We start from the raw sequence: 16,754 nt of genomic DNA, 5'->3' as shown, positions 1-16,754 counted from the left end.
GCCGCATCCTCGGGCAGCCTAGGAACGTTGGAAGGCCTGTCCCCGTGAAGTAACCTATCAAGCAATCGCGTTTGCGCATAATTTTTTTTTTTTTTTTTTTAGCCACAATTTTTTTGCGAAGTTGTTTTTTAGAGTTGATTTATTTATTGCCTTCTATGGCAATGGCGCTTCGTTATATTGAAATAGCAGCAAAATAGACTTCGTTATATAGAGACTAAAAATACATGGGGTCTATGGGCAAGAAATTATGAAAAATAAAATACTTCGTTAAATCGAGGATTTCGTTACATTGAAGTTCGTTATATCGAGGTTCGACTGTAGTAGTTAGAGGGAGGTCTTGCATGGTTGCACGATGGAAGAAAGTGGCACAGTCGCTCGTCTGTCAACTGTACATGGTTTTTAGATTCTGCCATTCTGTGCCTGGAAGGTGGCACAAGGTGGATGAGACCATGCATGTAAAGACTATCCCAGCTACGAAGCTCAAACTTAAGATAGTTGTTACCTCATAATCTTTGATAAAACAGTGCAGGAATAACACACACCATTACTATAGGGGATGGAGGTGTAGGACGACATACAGTTTGCTGACTAACAACGGACTCTTTTTTTTAGAAACCATGCACAACAATTGAAACATAAAAATTGAGTCAACACTACTATCTACTTGGGCCATGCTGGGTTTCGGTTATGAAATGGGTTATCAAGAAATAATAGCTTTCATGAGTGAAAGCTCAACATGCCACATAGTAGAGTGTTTTGTGGTTTCTTATTTTCTTTTAAGCTTTTCAATAAATCATAAATCGTTAACTGCATTTTCCCACCTAGTTTCTTCTTTGGTCCCATCTTTGTTATTTTGTGTCGTCTCGTCCACAGTGTAGTCAGGCTTTTCTTTCTTTATTGCCGGTTCGTCATATGCTTTCCTGGAATGCTCCTTCAACGAGAAAGTGTTGTTGTCTCTGTTCAGGGTCCTTATGCTGAGCGGTGAAGAGGTTGAAGAGACAGAACTGGCCGGCTTCGACATCTCCCAGCAGACATTCTTCTGCGGCAATGTCCGCAACAACCAGCTCATTCAGGTGAGAGCCAAATGAATTAGGGCAGTGTTTTGTGCAAACAGAAAGTGTGAGAGACAAACACACCTGGTGATCGCTTCAATGTCGATGCTGGTTGGCATTTGTACCCTCTTCTCGATGTAATATTCCTGTTAGAATTAAGACAAAATGATTTTTTAGTGACCTTTCCATTTCGCGTTTTCTCGCCAATATTGCAGTAAAACCTCTACTGATGTGTAATAAGGATATGGTGGAAAGCACTCAGCAAATTTAAGACAAGCTTGTAGATGCTTAATGCTGTACCCTGCCTCTCCTAACATGGAAAGACTGTCTCTACAAAGGCCATAAGTACAATGAGGTAGTTTTTGTACATGCTTCAGCCGTACAAGCATGCAGGCGGACACACGTACTGAAGCAGGGTAACTTTGCAATTACGGATTTGTCATTTCAGATACCTTGTACTAGAGGCCCGTACGGGCCGATATTTATGAGTACTGCTCAACCCGGTCCGCTGTATTGAACCCAAGCCCGCCCGCAGCCCGCTATCCACTTCTGTCAGCCGACCCGGCCAGCCCGACGCCAATTTTTAGGGGCCTGCTGAGGCCCACTCCATTTTCGCCCAATACGAATAGCCACAAACAGGGTTCTTCCCAGGAATTTTTTAGTGGTGGACATAACCACCATGCGAGCAGCGGGGGTGGGGGGGGAAGGGCGCTAGTTTGCAATGCAGCACGATCTGGCTTGCCGGCAGAATGCACTTTGCATAGGCTTTCTAACTTTGCGGCCCTGTGAGTGGCGCCACGCCGTGGTGATAAAACCAAAACCAAAATGCCTTGGAAAGAAAAAAAAAAACAAGTGGGGAAGGAAAGGGGGGGAGCTAGCGAAAGGGCAAAGATAAAGCAAGCCACGGCGCGAACAAGCATTGAGCAGTGAAAGAAAAGTCGTCTCGGCTTTCTGCTCTCTGCCACTCACCGCCTGCTGAGGGAACTGCTGCACGTTCCTCGCGTCTGTTTAATTTGTGTTTCTCCTCAACTGAGCGCCCTCCCCCTCCTCGCACTACCGGCGGCGCTCTGTGACTCCGCTCTCCTTGTTTGATGAAAGAGTGGCGGCACGCGATTACGGGGCGGTGTGCAGGCCTGCTGAGTACGACGCTTTGCAGCCGTGTGCACAGGCAAAATCGCATCGTCACCCTGTGCCAAAATCAAGTGGTGCACGGTTAGTTAGAGCAATGGGTGGTCGGTCGGAGCGGTGGGTGGCAAAGCCACTGCCGCCCGCCATGGGGAGAACCCTGCCCACAAATTGTGCGGCATTGCGGCTCTCTTGCCACTGACTGCTACATATGTTGACAACGGTACCCAATATGTAGTCAGTGGAGTAAACATAATTTTTTTTTCTTTTGCTACTATTATTAGTTGGGCAGATTTGTGGATCTAGGCAGCTCGATAAAAAAAGAAATCGTCCTTTTTTTGCAACCAGACGCTCATATTTAGAAGGAGGGAAAAATAAAGATTGCAAGCAACAGTGAACAAAACCACGTGACAAAGTTGAAAAGGAAGGGAAACATTGCGACAAGTTCGAACAAAAGACGGCAAAGTTCGAAATTGCCCACTCCCGCTGTGTACAACCAGAAAAAAGTATATAAAAAATACCGTTTCTTGTGACCATCCAAGAGGAGTTTAGAGAAAGCACCTCTGAGGGGACCCTCTTCACTCATATTGTGGATGCACAGTTGCACACACTCACACCTACAGATGGTTTACACCTGCGATTGTGTGCATTGTGCAGGCAAATATGTGGCCATGTTGACAGGAAGAAGTGACTGTGCGACGGCGGTGCCGCCGGTGATGAAAATGAGTGCCATGCCGCTGGCACTGCTCTGGAAGAGCATTCAATACACACACACCGTGCCGTACAAACAGATGTATAAACACACATGCTTTCAGCATTTGGGTCTCCCAAACTGTGGTGTCTCCCCCAACCCCCAACAAGTTTAAAAAAAATACTACTGCTCCTAAAAACGAAAGAAAAAATAACGGCCGGCTTGGCTTGTTTTGTAGACTTCAATTCAAGGCCAAAGCCCGAACCGCAGGCTGGCCCACACTCATGCAAACCTCTACCTTGTACTGGTGTATCAAAGCTCCAAGTTACAAGAAAGACATTTTGCTAAATCCATATGTGCAATAAAAATTTAAAAGTGCTAATTTTTTTTTTTTTATTGACTTGGCTATGGTGAGGTTTATGTAGTAAGTTATGTGAGGCATTCCATAGCTCACTGTACGAACTCAAAGAAAAGGTCCTAGGTGGTTTGGCAGCCGTCGTCGAATCAATATGACCGCCTCTCCGGGAAATTGCAGGTGACGGCCGCAGCGGTGAGGTTGGTGGACGGAAAGACGAAGCTCTTACTCAATGAGTGGAAGCCTCCCGGCGGTAAGAACATCAGTGTGGTGACGTGCAACCAGAACCAGGTGGTGTGTGCGGTGCGGCAGGAGGTGTTCTGCCTCGAGATCGCCGACGGAACGCTCAAACAGACCAGGTGCGTCTTTGCATCATTTCTCCACTTTGCGTCATTTCGGGAGCCGTATCGTTTTTGCTGCCTCACTTTCGGTAGACGGCTTAGCACGAGCCTCGCACAGACCCGGACAAACCCCGAGGTCCGGGCCGGGTAGCATACGTTCACCGGAAAAGCAGGGTATCAATTTTCACGAGCTTTTTGTACCACATTTTGCCCCGCTTGTCATTTTACAAAGCATATTCGCAAGACTTTAGGTTTGTGACGAGCGTGTCGGTAGAAGTTGGCTGTCGTACAAAGACAATGAATGAGAGACGGTCGGAATGCGGGTAGGGTGCACCCTTGTCTCTCTTTGTCCGTTTCTTATTTATTGTTGTGGTTTTGAATCTTTTGATCGTGTTTTGTTTCCTGTCTGTCCCAATCATCTGCTCGCTTGATTGCCAGTGTAGCCGTCTGAGCACGCCGTTGAGAGGTCAAACTCTTGGAACTGCAGCAATGCGGAGATGGAGAATGAGGTGGCCTGTCTAGACATCACACCTCTCAACGATGGCTCTGGCAAGTCTGACCTCTGTGCTGTCGGACTCTGGACGGACATCTCCATCCGCGTGCTGAGGTTGCCTTCCCTCGAGCAGCTTCAAAAGGAGAACATTGGCGGCGGTCAGTGGTGCTTTCCTCGTTGGGGCTCGGAAACTGCCGGAACTAGCTAGTTCGAAGCTCCGCCTTTGCGATGCGTCTTGCTTTCATTTGCATCAAGTGCTTACTTTGGCTTAAAATCTGAAGACAGTCTTCGGTATCGAAGGAAGACTGGAGACGTTTATATGCGAGCCGGCACTGAAGACAGTTTCTAGTACGATAAAAGCAGCTCGCCACAGTCTCTCCTCTCTTGTTCTGAAATCTGAAGTAGTGTAAAATTAATTTTTGACCTTTCACAGAGTTTGGAAACAGTAATATCTACAGGGCCTCTAAACTCATTGAACGCAAAGTTGGGACCGAAGTTGACGGAGCCCACCTATTAGCCTATCACAACGACTTCGCGCTTTTTTCGCCGACGTCCAATCGGTGCGTTCTGCAAACTTTCTGCTCCAACTTTGTTTTTGCAGAGTTGGGGCCCCAGTTCTTCATTGTCCGTTTCATTTTTGTTATAGTTTATTTTTTTATTTTTTGGTGGCTGGGTGTTGGCAAGAGCAATACAGGCATGACATGCCTAGACAGTGTTAAATGGATATTTCATAGCCTGGCAAGACTGGTTCACGATGTATAGTAGGCTCATTAATTCAAACCCCAGGAAGCCACGAATTTTGTTTGAATTGATAGACTGATTATCAGAAATTTGAATTACATAGGCTTGCTGATCATTAGCAGGTATGCCACGCACACATGAGACATTTGTGAAATGTATGACAAGTTTATTTACCCCTAAAATGTTGTTTATAGTTGACTGCTTAGACAGCACATGACAACTCAAAACAAAATTAAGTTTGTTTATCAGTCCATAAAGTTGTCTAATGTGGACTTTTAAGCAGGGGACACGTGAGCGATGAAAATGGGCACCGCACAACAGTTTTCATATCAAGCTGCTCGGACGCTGTGACATGGACCTGTGCCATGTTGCCACGTCACAGTGCCCGTGCAAGTTGCTATGGAAACTTTTGCGTGGTGTCGGTTTTCATAGTTCATCTGTGCCCGCTTGAGCCCTGTTGAGTGTGCTTCTCACAGAGCACCAATGCACTGCGGAGATGCAACACCAGTGGAAGCAAGTTCTGTGGGTGTTTGGCCTCTCTGCAGTGCACCAGTGCTCAGAAAGAAGCGCACTCAACGGGCTGCGAGAACAGAAGGTATGAATCACACGAAAATGCCATTCGAATTAAGCGGCTTATGAATACATTTATTTATTTATTTATTTATTTGTACCTTGAAGGCCCTAAAACAGGGCATTATACAAGGGATGGGCATTCATATTTGTAGGACAATAAGAAAAGCATATACATTCATGAACAAAACAAAAAGAATCAACAAAAATGTTCAAACAAAAGATGACAAAAAGTTCACATTCACTAATGTTCAAAAAGTGCTAGTTCAATGTGGATTCTAAAAATTCGCCTAACACTTTTTTAAATATATCTATATTGTGAGCTGTGACTATGTTGTTAGGCAAAGCGTTCCATTCATTAATTGTAAAAGGTATGAAAGAGTTGGCGTAAAAAGTCGTAGATGCATATATGGGTTGAATTTTACAGCTGTTATCTAATCTCGGAAAGAAAGAAGTGGGAGGAGGAAATAGTTTATTTCTAATTGTTGGGTTATGGTAGTAAATCTTGTAAAACAGTGTCAAACGAAATATTTTCCGCCTTAAAGTCAGTTCAGGGAGGTTCGCTCGTTTACGTAGTTCAGACACACTTGTCTGAAAAGAATAATCAGAATAAATAAATCGTAATGCTCTTCTTTGGACACGTTCTAGTTCGCCTTTCAGATAATTTTGCCTCGGAGACCATATGGATGCAACATATTCTAGTTTTGGGCGTACTAATGTTAGATATGCAATTTGTTTTACTTTAGGGGGTGCGAGTCTCATGTTCCGTCGGAGAAAACCGAGTGTGCTGTTTGCCTTAGCAACAATGTGATTGACGTGGGTGGTCCACGTTAGATCGGTGGTTATATGAAGACCAAGATATTTGTAAGATGAGGATGAACCGAGTAAGATATCGTTAATGCTGTAGTTATAAGAAGACGGTGACAAAAGGCGAGAAAAGGTGAGTACTTTGCATTTATCTAGGTTTAGTGACATCTGCCAATTATCACACCATTTTGCAATGGATGACAAGTCAGTTTGCAGGGATGAGTGGTCGCTGGTGCTCGAGATAGTGCGGTAGATTACGCAGTCGTCTGCGAAAAGGCGGATGGTCGAAGAAACACAAAGAGGGAGGTCGTTGATGTAGATTAAAAAAAGGAGTGGTCCGAGCACGCTTCCTTGAGGAACACCAGATGCTACGCTCATTTTGGATGATACTGAGTTATTAACAACAGTGTATTGACAGCGATCGGAAAGAAATTCAGAAATCCAAGTAATAATGAAGTGGTCAATTTTTAGTTGCTGAAGTTTCATTATAAGACGGTTATGGGGTACTCTGTCGAAGGCCTTCGAAAAATCAAGGAAGATAGCGTCAGTTTGTTGTTTATGTTCCAAATTAGAATGAATGCTATGTACAAATTCGAGGAGTTGGGTCTCGCATGACAATTCTTTCTTGAATCCGTGTTGGTTTATGGTAAGAAGGCCGTTAGATTCGATATATCTCATAACATTAGAATATATTATATGTTCCAAGATTTTTGATGGAATGCTGGTGAGTGATATTGGGCGATAATTTAAGGGCGAATTTCAGTTTCCGGACTTATGTATGGGGATGACGCGGCTAATTTTCCAGTCATGAGGGACGATACCTGACGAAAGGGATTCACGAAAAATGTCGGTTAAAAACAGAGACGATGCATGTTTCATATTTTTTAATATTTTTGAGTTGATGAGGTCATCGCCAGAACTCGAGGAAAGTTTCAGATTTTCAATAGCGTTGAGAACCCCAAAATAATCGATGGTAATGGTTTCCATAGACTGATGAGTAAGGGCAGGAAGTAGCGGAATGTTGTTAAGACTTTCTTTGGTGAACACGGAACAAAAATAGTTGTTTAGGCAATCAGCACACTGGTCGTCGGAGAGAACTAGACCTTCGCAATTGGTGAGAGCAAGAGGGGTGAACGGCTTAGGATTGATTACGTTCCAGAACTGTTTGGGTTTGTCGGTTAATACTTGTAATAGGTCGGTACCGTAAAATTTTGATTTGGCTTTTGTAATTTCATATCTATATAATTTTTCGCATTCTTCATATTTATTTTGTATCTCTTTGTTTAAGGGCTTCTGTTTAGCACGCTTGAATAATCTTTTTTTCCCATTGCCTAGTCGCTTGATTGCTTTAGTATACCAGGGGTTGTGTCTATCTGTCTTTATGTTTACCAGAGGCACGTATTTATTCGCGAGGAATGATAATCTATTTTTAAAACTGAGCCAGTTTTCCTCAATTGAGCAATTATGGAACGCCTCCCTGAAGAACACATAAAATTCCTCTAGTTCAGCGTTAATAGACTTGTAGTCGGCTTTGTTGTAATCTCTTATTTGTTTATAAAGAATACATTTGCGCGGAATAGGAAACAAAAAGTTAAAATGTGCAACGAGGTGGTCACTGAGCCCAGGTAGTAGTGAAAGGTTGTTGATCACGTTTGGATCCGTTTGGATTAAAAACATAGCGGTATTACGCAGTAGCGATACATGGCTACTCACATTGAAATGAGCCCGGCCAGGGAAGGAACCTTACGACAGAGCTGATACATGGTGACCTGCCTCTGCTGAGGAAGTTAGTTTCTGCTGACTACCATAGGTGCGGAAAAATGACTGTTCCAAGTTTATTTAAAGGCACAAGCAATTGAATTCTTTTCTTTATGAATCAATTTTTTTGTTCAATTTATCAAAACACCTTCTCAGAACTGCTCTTCATGTTGGGGGGAGGCTGGCCACTACACATTAGCATGCTTACCATGGTCATGGGGTTCAATGAGTCTGTTTTGAACTTAGTGGGGATGGAGATGCTCTTTCACTCCTGTTGCTTCAGGGTATCCCACGTCGCTTTAGGGAATAACATTATAGTGTTATTACAGACACCTTCATTTTCACAAATTTGGCTAAAATTCTCGGCGATTGAGCCTGTAGTACTAGTAAGGGAAGAAAACTGGTGAACTCTGTTAAATTGGTGCTTTTAGCTTCACTGTAAAGCCGAAACATTAAATGTCTTAGAAATGTATTCAGGGGCGGCAACATTTAAACTGTCCCTTGTTTTTTTCTTTGTCAATGCAGAAATAATTCCGAGGTCCATCTTGATGACAACATTTGAGGGGGTGCACTATCTGTTGTGTGCCCTGGGAGACGGCTCCCTGTTCTATTTCCTTCTGGACGCTTCCACCGGTGCCGTCAGCGACAGGAAGAAGGTACGCTCTGCTCTCTCTGTAGTCTGTCACAGGATTAGGATGGCACGGAGGTCCCTCGGTCCTCCCACCTCCTGTGCGATCTTCCCGCGTTCAACGACGCCTTGGTGTCCGTCGAGTCTTGAGCGTACATGTGAAACCGGAGTATGACGAAATGTAACAAGCGCCTGCTGGAGGCGGGGCTTTCTCGTCCTGTCAACGACCGTAGTAAATCTACAAACCAGGTGGAAAAGAATTTGAGTTCCCAGAGAAAAACAATCTAATGGAACCAAATGTCGCGACCTCCTTGCCGCGTCGAAATGTGCTCGTTCAAAGCAGCGGTGAGCGAACAGTTTTGTCAGGTATGATTCATTGCACCTTTTTTACAGTGGAGCTGTAAAGGGCTACTTTCCCCAGGATCTCGTCCGTCCTCAAATGGCCTTATGACACAGAACTCTGGACAGCTACTGCCGTCTATGAGCGGCGGCGACAACCAGACAACCGACTTGCCGGTTGTCTAGTTGCCACCATCACTCATAGGTGGAGGCAGCCTTTCGAGCCTCTACACTGTGACTTGCCGACTTGCGACCGGCCATTACTTCCTTCCCACCACAGTACAGCTTCGCTGGTCTTCCTTCTTCACCAGGGTGGAAAAGCTGAAAGTTTTCTTTTTCTTTTTGTGTTTGAGGCTTGATGACCATTTCTAACATTGGATAAAATAAAAATAAAAAAATGTTCAGGGAGATTTGGTCATCCTTTTGCATCTCTTAACTGCTATGTTCTCACATCTGAATAATACTTGATTTCGGTATCAAATCAGGTACTGTTAGCAGTAATTTGCAATTTCAGCTCGGCTCAAATCGGTTGATAATTGACAGTTTTGGTGCCAAGTTTGAACTTCTAGTTTCAACTGCATTCTCTAATTCTTTTTTTCTCATTTACTTGTCTCGAAATATTGCCTAAATGTTTGCGACAAAGAAACACTGCGGCCAACAGGAATACGGTATAAAAAAAATTAAAACAAATCCGGTGCTCTTAAAATTTGTGTTTTGTTTTTATTGTGATCATTTGGTTCCGATTACACCAGCTCCACATGTTGCTGATACTTACTAAATCTTTGTTCCGTCGAGTTTTTCAGCCTCAGTTTTAGGTTTGCCGATTTCCAGTGTCTGCGTCCTCGTGCAGGTGACACTGGGCACCCAGCCCACAGTGCTGAAGACCTTCAAATCGCTGTCGACCAGCAACGTGTTTGCGTGTTCGGACCGCCCCACCGTCATCTACTCGAGCAACCACAAGCTGGTGTTCTCCAACGTCAACCTCAAGGAGGTCAACCACATGTGCCCCCTCAACTCCGAGGGCTACCCCGACAGGTGACCTTTCCTTCCCTTCCTTATCATCGAACTCAACCCTCCCAGTGCCAGAGAGCTGTTACAGAAAAACCTGGCCCGTGTTTCTGCGGCGCTTCGTTGCACACTACGTGGAAATGCAGTGCAGAGAGCAAGTCGTCTGCTTCGTGCGCAGGAGTTGCGGTGACGTCAAAATGACGTTGAGCTCTGATTGGCTTTGATTGAAAGGATAGTGGGTAGACCTCAATGCTAGATGCTGTGCTGTCTACCCACTATATTTTTTTCAGTCATGCCAGTAAAAGCTTGGCGTTCTGACATCATCGCAATCCCTGTGCAAGAAGCAGACGAACTTGCGCTCTGCATAGCATTGCTCATCTTCTACGAGGACCACATTCCGCCGATTAAGTGGCGACGAACCCTACAGCGGGTATCTAAGCATCGAGAGTCCGTACATTTTCATCCAATAAATATGGTCATAACGAGCAGGTTGTCAGTTCTGTTCAGTTATCTTCACTTCAGTCTGCTCCTTCCTCTTTTGAGGCATTGTGAAGACTGTGGCGCATTAATTGAGCATCTCGTCCTTTGACTTGTGCGTGCGTGCGATAAGGAGAAGAGATTGTCGCATGATGACTGTCGTTTCGCAGGTCTCCCCCTTGGCTTAGTGGTTTAGCGTCGGGCTCAAGATCTTGGTGTCTTACATTGGATTCTTCTGAGGAAATTAGAGGACATTTGGAATTTCGTTCTTTTCTTTTTTTTTCAATTTGTCCACTTGGTATCATTTTCCTGTGTGTGTGTATGTGTTTCGTGTTGCAGCTTAGGATTTTCTGGTGCAGCCCAAAGAAATGCCACTGCATTTAGAGGTTTCGTAAGGCTTCCGTCGACTGTAGCATCACACGAGAGCTTGTCCATATCGGACTATGGCAGGCATAGAGTGTGTCTTGTCTTATTAAGGGAAGTTACTTGTGTAAAAATTGCACTTCTTAGTTCCTGCAGACATCTGGAAACTTTATTTGTGCATTTCTTCCGTCGTCTCCAGTTTGGCATTGGCAAATGACGGCACCCTGCTGATTGGCACCATCGACGAGATCCAGAAGTTGCACATCAGAACGGTGCCCCTGGGAGAGTTGCCCAGGCAAGTGACACGCTCGTATTGATCGATTGATTAGGCTCCGTTCATATGTTTGGATCACCCGTTTATGTGTCTGTACCTACCTGCTTAAATTGTTTTGCCAGTGGAAAGCGTACCACATTCCCGAAATATCTCTGGTCCTTTTTGTGCGAAAGGTCTGTCGAATTGTTTTCGTGTCTGCAGGAGGATCGCGTACCAGGAAGCGACGCAGACATTTGGCGTCATCACGATCCGGAACGACATTCAGGGCACGGGAGGCCTGACACCCGTCAGACCCAGTGCGAGCACCCAGGCTCAGAACGTTACCTACAGGTGAGGATGCCTGTACAGGGTTCGTAGCAGTCCTTGGAACCCTTAAAACCCTGGAATTCTAAAATAGCATTTTCAAGGCCTTGAAAACCCTTAAATTTTTTGAGGTCCTTAAATTTTCTTGAATTTTGTCTATAGACTTTCGTTCAGCCAGCTTTTAGCGGATGCCTCTTAAATGCCTGGTAACTACGTAATCGAGCAACCTAGGCACCCAATCCAATCCACTTCTGTAGCCATAACGCAGTACGGCATGTACGGTCAGCGGCAGCAACAACGAAAGCTAAGCCTACCTTCGGTTTGGGAACATGGTGCGTCTTCTGCAGCCTCAATATGCCTGGAAAGTGCAATTTCCAGCAGTCGTGGTTAAGCAGTGGTGCTTATAAGAAGTGGATTTCTCCGGATACATCAAACTCGCATCGGGCAAAGTGCAAGCCATATGGGAAAACGTTTGACGTGTCATCAATGGGGGAGTCGGCCCTTAAAATTCACATGAAGAGCGCAAAACACATGGAGAATATGAAAGCGACTACAGCGCATAGTACCGTGCGGAGCTACTTGACGACAACTGTTCATGAGCAATGCATCGAGCCAGCTCCATCGACGTCGTCGGATCTAAACAGCCTGTGCAAAGCGCACAGGTGTGTGACCGACGCGGAGATACTGTGGATCCTGAAAATGGTTACATCGCACTATTCCTACAACTCGTCATCACATGCAGGGGAATTGTTCAAGAAAATGTTTCCGGATAGCGAAATCGCTAAGGCATTTTCATGGGCGAAAAGAAATCTACATTTGTGGTGTGCCATGGTCTGAGACCGTTTTTTCTCTCGTGCCTACAACGCGAATTGGAGCAGTCTGATGGTTACACCGTTCTGTTTGATGAGTTTTTGAATGACTGCCTGCAGAGAAAATAGAGGGACATACATTTGCGGTACTGGAGCACAATGCCCGAGCGTGTAACCACGAGATATTACGCGTGTGCATATTACACTTGTGTGCAGTAAAAGATGTGCTTCCATGCTGTGAAAGATGGTGTTGTCTTTTTCTACTTTCTCAAAAAGTGTTGTTTCAAGTCCTTGAAAATTCTTTGTTAGGGCCTTGGAAGTCATTAAAAACCTTTGATTTTTTTCTTCTCAGTTGCTATGAGCCCTGCTGTAGGTGGGACTAATTGAAAGTGTGTGGGCTACTGTAATTACTAGTTACAGCCGCCATCCAATTTTTCGGACTTTGCAAAGACCGAAAAAAAGTCCGAATAATAGAGGACTCCGCAAAATCAGCAGATTAGAGAAGTTTCCTTTATTACGTCTAAGCGGGCTTAAAAAAAGCAGAAAATAAGGCCTTGCTTCAGCTTACGTCTGCGCACCTTGTTTCAGGTCACGTCTCCGTTTGAGTTCGGCAACTTTCTGTAGGGAGTATTCACTGGCGGTCATAGCCGAGCTCGCTGCTGCTTTCTTACCACCGGAGAAGAGAGAGAGGGGAAAGATGCTTTTGTACGAGTTATGAGTGGCAAGTTAATCTTCTATAATCTTCTAGAGGGAGGATAGCGATGTTTGGGGAAGCCTGGGACCTACAAAGGAGAGTCCTGGTGATAAGAGGATTTCTCCTTCCCCTCCTCTCGAGCGGTTGCCCGAGAGCTGACAGGAAACTCTTCCCGGGCATGCTCTGTAAGCAGTCACCTCAAATATGGCGTCTAGTGAATACCTCCTATTAGCTTGAGAATCACTGCCTTCTTTCCTAGCGTTACGGTCGAGTACTATCTGTGCTTCTTAGCAACGCATTGCGGCGGTGGAAGAACAGATGGGGCTATGACGTCCAAGCCAGCGTATTCCGGAAACACGATTGACCGAGACGAGATCGAGATGAGAGGTGCAAATCCACGACTGCAATGGCGAATGAACAAAGCAAAAGGGTAACAACAATGACAATGGTAATGACGCGCAGCTGGAGAAAACAAAGCCGTAGAATAGTGTCACCTAGCGATAGCACTTAAGAGTACAAGTGGTGCTGCCAAACCAAGCCAATTCATGTGTAGCCAACATAGAATCCAAAATGGCTGCTTCTCTTTGGTGTTTCCCGCTGATCGCTGCAATCCACGCTCTGTAGGCGTTTAGCCAGCAAAGCTGTGGTATCACCTGCAATGATAGCCCACTGCACTATACTGTATGATGGACAAAAGAAAATTAAATGCACTGTACCAAATCTTTTATTTTGAAACAACATTGATAACTGCTTTGTGATCACTGTGGTACAACGTGAGGTTTTTCGTTCTCACTGTAGAGAGATTCTTGGCTAACTTTAGATGAGTGCATGACTTATGCTCGGTGGTTGACCGACTTGGATTGGTTGGCTGACTTGGAAAAGTTTTGGTACAGTGCATTTACTTCTCTTTCGTCAATCATTGGGTATAATGCAGTGGGCAGTCGTTGCAGGTGATACCACAGCTTCGCTGGCCAACCACCTTCGCAGCGTGGATTGGAGCCCCAACTTCTTTTTGTTTTGCTGCGCATTGGCGAGGGGGAGAGAAGAGAAGGGAGGGGAGGGAGAAAGGCAGTGGGGCAAGGTGCGTGGCTGTCCAGTGTCGTGTCAGCGAAACCTGACGCAACGCCCGAGACATGGGCGTCGGGTTTCGAGGCATGGCCACTGCCGTTCGGTTCAGCTCTACTAGCTAGAACTAACCTTTACTATCTTAAGAGTACATTTTGCAGCTCTGGCTAGAAGTAAGATGGGCATGCCATGTATCCTTCAAGATCACAAAAAACTGGGTTGGGTAGCTGTTTTAAATTATTTCACGGGAATGCAGCCCTGCCAAGCTCTCTACGTTGGTCAGCTTCCCTTCAGAAGTGATTGTTTGGCCTGACTGTTTCCAACTTTGCATGTAATGGGGCTTTTTATCTGAGCATGTGAGTGTCTCTTTGCATGCAGTTCAACAATGAGCTCGGTGTTCAAGCCTGGAACAGGCAGCGGAAACGACCAGCTCGGCCAAGAGGTGGAGGTCCACAACCTTCTCATCGTCGATCAACACACCTTCGAAGGTGGGTTTGTAGACTTTTTGCTTTTTGTTTTATTTCGTCCAGCTCCAGCTTGAGTTTAAAATGTCCCGACGCGAGCTAGATACCGTTTGATTACCCAAACAAAATGCCGAAGGTGGCAGTCTGACTTTTGCAACGGACTGAATTGTACATCGTCTAGCTTTCCGCCCAAAAGCCTCACATTTTATATGGGTGGTTGGAGCTTGTGGGTGCAAGCTCGTCGGATGGGTAGTGTTACGCACAGAATCCGAAGGTGATCCCTCGTCAATTGAGCCACTCGTTCAATTCGTAAGGTTGTATACACTGCTCTCATCATTAAATAGCCACTTTAGTAAAAAAAACTACAGGGCCTGTGCCTTATTTGTTTTAAATATCTCTAAGCTGTCTTTCTGTTATACACTGATCTGCATAATACACATTCTGTCTTTTCTTGGTATAACAGCTTTCTGTTTGTGCATAGGCTGCAGTGAAACATTCCCAACTGGCATGCACGCTGCACATACTTATAACCGTCCGACTTCGGAACGTGTCACTCTGCGGCGAACTTTTTATTTTTTTATCCATTTTTTGCGGTGTACAAATAAGATGACATCTTTTGTCAGTCCCATCGCCGTATGCGAGAACAGGCAGGAGTGAATTGGCAGTTTTTGTTCTCCTCGATTGCCGATTTTAAGGCAGTGTCTTGTCTCTCTGGGGTCAGTGCTGCATGCACACCAGTTCATGCAGACGGAGTACGCCATGAGCATCGTTTCCACGCGGCTCGGCAGCGACCCCAACGTGTACTTCATCGTGGGCACAGCCATCGTGCTTCCGGACGAGTCAGACCCCAAGCAGGGGCGCATCATCATTTTTCACTGGGTGGACGGTGAGTGCCCCCCTTCCCTCTCCAACTCTGAAGTATGGTAGTATGGTGCCAAGTTTTACTACAGGGTCATTCCACGCTGAACGATCCAGGCCTACATTTGACCCTCACAGATTCTGTCTAAAAAATTGTATGTGTTATTAGTGATGTAAGAGTATCTTTTCCGTAACATTTTTTGCTATGACTATTATTTTTTTTGACCCCACCATGATTTCTGTGGAAAAAAGTCCAAGGCGTAAAATACGCAATGTCTTTCAGTAAGGTTTAAAATGAGACTGCAAAACAATTACCGTTTCTGGCAGGTCAACGTATTCTTCTAAATTATCCAATAGGCTTTGTCACGCCTGCCAAAGCGTTTTTTAAGGGCGTAGTAGATGCATTAAAAATGTCCGAAAATGCTTATATTCACTTTTTATTTTTAAAACCATGCTTCTATATCAAGACTTAACACTTGTGGGTGTTAGTAGGAAGGGAAACAAAGTATATTTTAAAAAAATGACAGGAAGATTCATTGGTGGGTTCTTCGGGAATGCGTTAGCATGACCCTTGGAAACGATCACGTTTGGGAAACGCTAGCACTGACCCCTTCACTTTTTTCTTTTGGGTCTCTCTTTTCCTTCCTCTATTTCTTGCTGCCTGTTTTTGGCTTCATTACAGGGTCAATGTTAGCGTTTGCCAAGGGTCATGCTAACGGATTCCCCGAAAATTGATTATTGGATCTTCCTGTAAATTTTTTCACCTATTTTTTTGTACTTTGCCTGTCAGAGTATGTCGACGCCCTTGGATACGGTCATCCATATCACTCAAGGAAAGAAACACATTCGTACCACTCGTGGAAGGAACCGCATCCATACCACTCGTGAAGTGAACCGCGTCCATTGTTTTAACTACACACACACATCACGGCCCAAGCAATGCTACTACGGAAACCCAGAGTGAAGAACAACCGGTTACGGCAGAGGGGCAGCTGAGCATGCCCGTGTTCCACCGCGCCGCGGTGCAACACCTTCTAGATAACAAAGCCATAGTGTCGAATGAGTTGGCGTCATTAGAGAAGGCCAACTCTGGGCACAGATTGGACTCAACGATTGCGTCAACGCTGGGCTCAAACTTGACTGGAATCCGAGCGCTGATGCAGCACTCGTTTCCAATCTGTTTCCAGCATTAGCCTTCTCTGATTAAGCCATTTTATATATTTATCACTACGGCTTTTTTTATTTAGGAGGTGTTGCGCGGCGTTTCCTCCTCTCTGGTTCTGCACCAGCTGTGCGCGTGACTTTGCTGAAAACGAAAGGGCTCGTTTTGACAGAAGCCCGGCGGTGTCTGTCAGTTTGTCAGCACCGGGGAGAGAGGAAGAGGTGTACGCGTGCTCACGTCAGCGCTTCGGACCAATGGAAGCGTCGCACGCGACAACTGACAAATGAAGAACACCGCCAGGTTTTTGTCAAAACGAGTGTTCTAATGCTCATGCATTACAATAGTTTGATAAAGAATTTGTTACTGTGTTTGCTAAA

The 16,754-nt window shown here is 45.2% G+C and overlaps 1 protein-coding gene across 1 annotated transcript in view; it reads left to right on the top strand.

Moving 5' to 3' along the window:
- LOC121833229 (DNA damage-binding protein 1-like) overlaps positions 1–16,754 on the top strand; it is a 42,845-nt gene that overhangs the window by 16,402 nt on the left and 9,689 nt on the right. The window contains exons 10-18 of the mRNA XM_042286364.1: positions 965–1,073; positions 3,404–3,582; positions 4,052–4,215; positions 8,459–8,589; positions 9,751–9,935; positions 10,948–11,043; positions 11,224–11,352; positions 14,272–14,381; positions 15,079–15,243. Coding sequence (XP_042142298.1) covers positions 965–1,073; positions 3,404–3,582; positions 4,052–4,215; positions 8,459–8,589; positions 9,751–9,935; positions 10,948–11,043; positions 11,224–11,352; positions 14,272–14,381; positions 15,079–15,243 — 1,268 coding nt within the window. The remainder of the gene's footprint in view (positions 1–964; positions 1,074–3,403; positions 3,583–4,051; positions 4,216–8,458; positions 8,590–9,750; positions 9,936–10,947; positions 11,044–11,223; positions 11,353–14,271; positions 14,382–15,078; positions 15,244–16,754) is intronic.

The sequence above is a fragment of the Ixodes scapularis genome, unplaced genomic scaffold, assembly GCF_016920785.2.
Source record: "Ixodes scapularis isolate PalLabHiFi unplaced genomic scaffold, ASM1692078v2 PGA_scaffold7__128_contigs__length_106722199, whole genome shotgun sequence".
In the NCBI taxonomy this organism is placed as follows: domain Eukaryota; kingdom Metazoa; phylum Arthropoda; class Arachnida; order Ixodida; family Ixodidae; genus Ixodes; species Ixodes scapularis.
This window is presented reverse-complemented; position numbering and strand designations above follow the sequence as displayed.